Source organism: Ranitomeya imitator, chromosome 2, assembly GCF_032444005.1.
Source record: "Ranitomeya imitator isolate aRanImi1 chromosome 2, aRanImi1.pri, whole genome shotgun sequence".
Taxonomy (NCBI): domain Eukaryota; kingdom Metazoa; phylum Chordata; class Amphibia; order Anura; family Dendrobatidae; genus Ranitomeya; species Ranitomeya imitator.
This window is the reverse complement of record NC_091283.1, coordinates 356,529,794-356,532,457: the sequence shown is the minus strand read 5'-3', so window position 1 is coordinate 356,532,457 and position 2,664 is coordinate 356,529,794. Positions and strand designations below refer to the sequence as shown.

Below are 2,664 nucleotides of genomic sequence, written 5' to 3'. Positions count from 1 at the left end.
GCGTCTGTGGAAAGAGGTGGCACAATTGCTGTGGGATGGCTTCGACAGCGCTTCACCCAAGGCCAAAGCTAGTTTCCGTAAGTATTTACAAAATGCTGCTGTGACCCATCATGCCAGGATTACACAACCGTCTGTGATGTCTTCTATTGGGATTGCACACGGTTGCGTAATCGTTTTCAATATATTATCTAAAACCTTTTTTATTTTTTCAATTTATACACAGTTAAACAATTGAAGACCAGATGGCGCTCCATGAAGGACCGCTTCAGGAGGGGCCTGAAAAAGGAGGGACAGACTCGTAGTGGTGCTGCCGCTTCAAGGACCTCGGTGTACAAGTACAACCGTATACTGCAGTTCTTGCGACCGGTCCTTGAAAGCAGAGAGTAAGTATAGTACCTATGCACACACCTAGTTTTTACAACATGCATATTCACATACTACATTCCAGCCACGTAGCTTATTGCCCAGCCATTTATTTTGGCAAGTACCAAGTATAGAAAGGAAGAAAAAAAGGCAAGTTCACCGAGGTGTGAAAAGGAAAAATACATACTTTTATCCTCTTCAATCATAAGCAGAGGATGAAACATCAGCACAATACAATAGACACTATCTACGCGTTTCAGGAGACAGGGAACATCAGACCTGAAACGCGTAGATAGTGTTTTTATTGTATTGTGCAGATGTTTCATCCTCTGCTTCTGATTGAAGTGAATAAAGTATTTTGTTTTTACTTTTCACGCCTCGTTGACCTAGAATTTTTTATTCATTTCTGGTCTTCTCACACTTGACACAGCGGCTCCGTGCTCCGAGCCTTCTGGGATTACTACAATGTTGAGCTTGACTTACTAGCAATTTCACTGAAATCTGAAGTATACAGAACACAGAAAAATAGTAGATTGGCCATGCCCAGCCAATATTTAATAGTGTAGTAGTATAGTGGCTATCCAGGTGTATCCCCGATTTTTTATACACAAAAAAGTAAAATATAATAGATACGGCATACATTCCACTGCAAAGCAGGTTATGTTCCCATGGTTGCTCAGCTCGCAGGACCTGTGATGACGTCTCGGTCACATGACCGTGACGTCATGGCAGTTCCAACGTAAGCATAATTGTCTGGCGTTGCAAACCACAACCATGGGTGACTATTGTGAATTAAATAAATACCTTTTTTTTTAATATTGATGGTGCATATGCAGTGTCAATATTAAAAATAGGTTAATATTAATGGCGGCAATGGATACCTGGCGGTAAAGTTAATTAATGACGCATGTGAAATGTGATATTTAGTATACTAATGGTTTCCTTATGTTTTCACAGAACACACAGCAGCACCCGCGAGACTGTCCGACCCTCTGGAGCGGTCCTTTGTGAAGCGCCATCTGAACAGTCGCAGCCATCCCACAGCGAGAGCAGGTCTGCACCACCACAATCTGGCGAACCGGCAGCCGGTCCATCAGATGTTCCCCTGGCCGAGGCCTCTGTCGCTCCTTCCTTTGGGTCTTCCCGACAGCGTCAGCGGGCCTCGGACAGGGCGCCCATGCCCGAATTTTTACATCTGAGCACCGTATTTCAGAATGGTTTCAAGGCGCTGTGCGATAAAATGTGCAATATCGAACGGCGTCTTGAAAACATCGAAACGGATCTCTCGAGGCCGGCCAAACATTTTTTTACTGCCATTCACAACGGCATGGTTGAACATCTTACGCCGGAACTCCAGATTTCGGTCATGCAGGGCTGCAACAATGTATATGTCAGTGCTCTGCAGCAGGCTCGGGTCTTGCAGTCAGCGACAAATATGCCCGCAGTACCATCGCTGGCTGCCATGACTCCGACTCCTGCTGCAGAGCACCACCACAGAGCTCCGCGTGCCGAGGGCCACCGCCACCGCCACCACAGAACAGAGCCCCAAAGTTCAGAGCCTGACAGGCCTTCAAAGGGACACAGACGGGAAGCCGACCCACACCCAGAGGGAGAGAGGAGGAAAAAGAAGAAGACGACGACAAGTACTACGACCTTGGCTATGGCTGCTCCCAAAAGTACCACCAGAAGACACCCCGGGTCGACCCGGAGCACACCAAGTACCCAGGCTGGGTCTACACGGAGTACACCCAGTACCCAGCCTGGGTCTACAAGGAGTACACCATCACAGCCTGGGTCTACCCGGAGCCGGAGTAGCCAGCCAAGGACACTGGTCGTCCCTCCTCCTCCCTCACCTCCTGCTTTGCTAGTCACGCCACCATCCACTGGCTGGATTGATGTCGGCATCCCGTCTAGTGTCATAGAGTATGCTGCTTCCTCCCCCTCGTCCTCCTCCTCGGTCTCCTCAACACCCCCAAAAAGTGTGGGATATCAATCCCCTTTAATTGCGGATGTTGGTACCCCCTAATAACATTTCCCAATTTTTTTTTTTTTTTCCCTAAATAAATGTTATTTTTTTTTTTAAAATTAGTTTTTATTGTCTCAAATAAAGTTTGCACCAAATCACACCTTGCGCCGTATACACAAATCTTGTCTTTGTAACACCTGATGTGCAATGTCTGACAATATTTATCAATTTGTTTTTTTCATTGTTTTATAGGGCTGTCGCTCATTGTACTCAGATGTTACAAACACAAACAGCATTGCTCAATATGTCAAGTTTACAATGTACCATCACACAAC

The 2,664-nt window shown here is 46.2% G+C and overlaps 1 protein-coding gene across 1 annotated transcript; it reads left to right on the top strand.

Moving 5' to 3' along the window:
• Window positions 1–208: 208 nt before the first annotated feature.
• On the top strand, window positions 209–2,394 carry LOC138663799 (uncharacterized). Its single transcript, XM_069750143.1, has 2 exons — window positions 209–383; window positions 1,321–2,394. The coding sequence occupies exons 1-2, from the start codon at window positions 253–255 to the stop codon at window positions 2,387–2,389; spliced, it is 1,200 nt and encodes a 399-aa protein (XP_069606244.1). The 5' UTR covers window positions 209–252; the 3' UTR covers window positions 2,390–2,394.
• The last annotated feature ends 270 nt before the right edge of the window (window positions 2,395–2,664 follow it).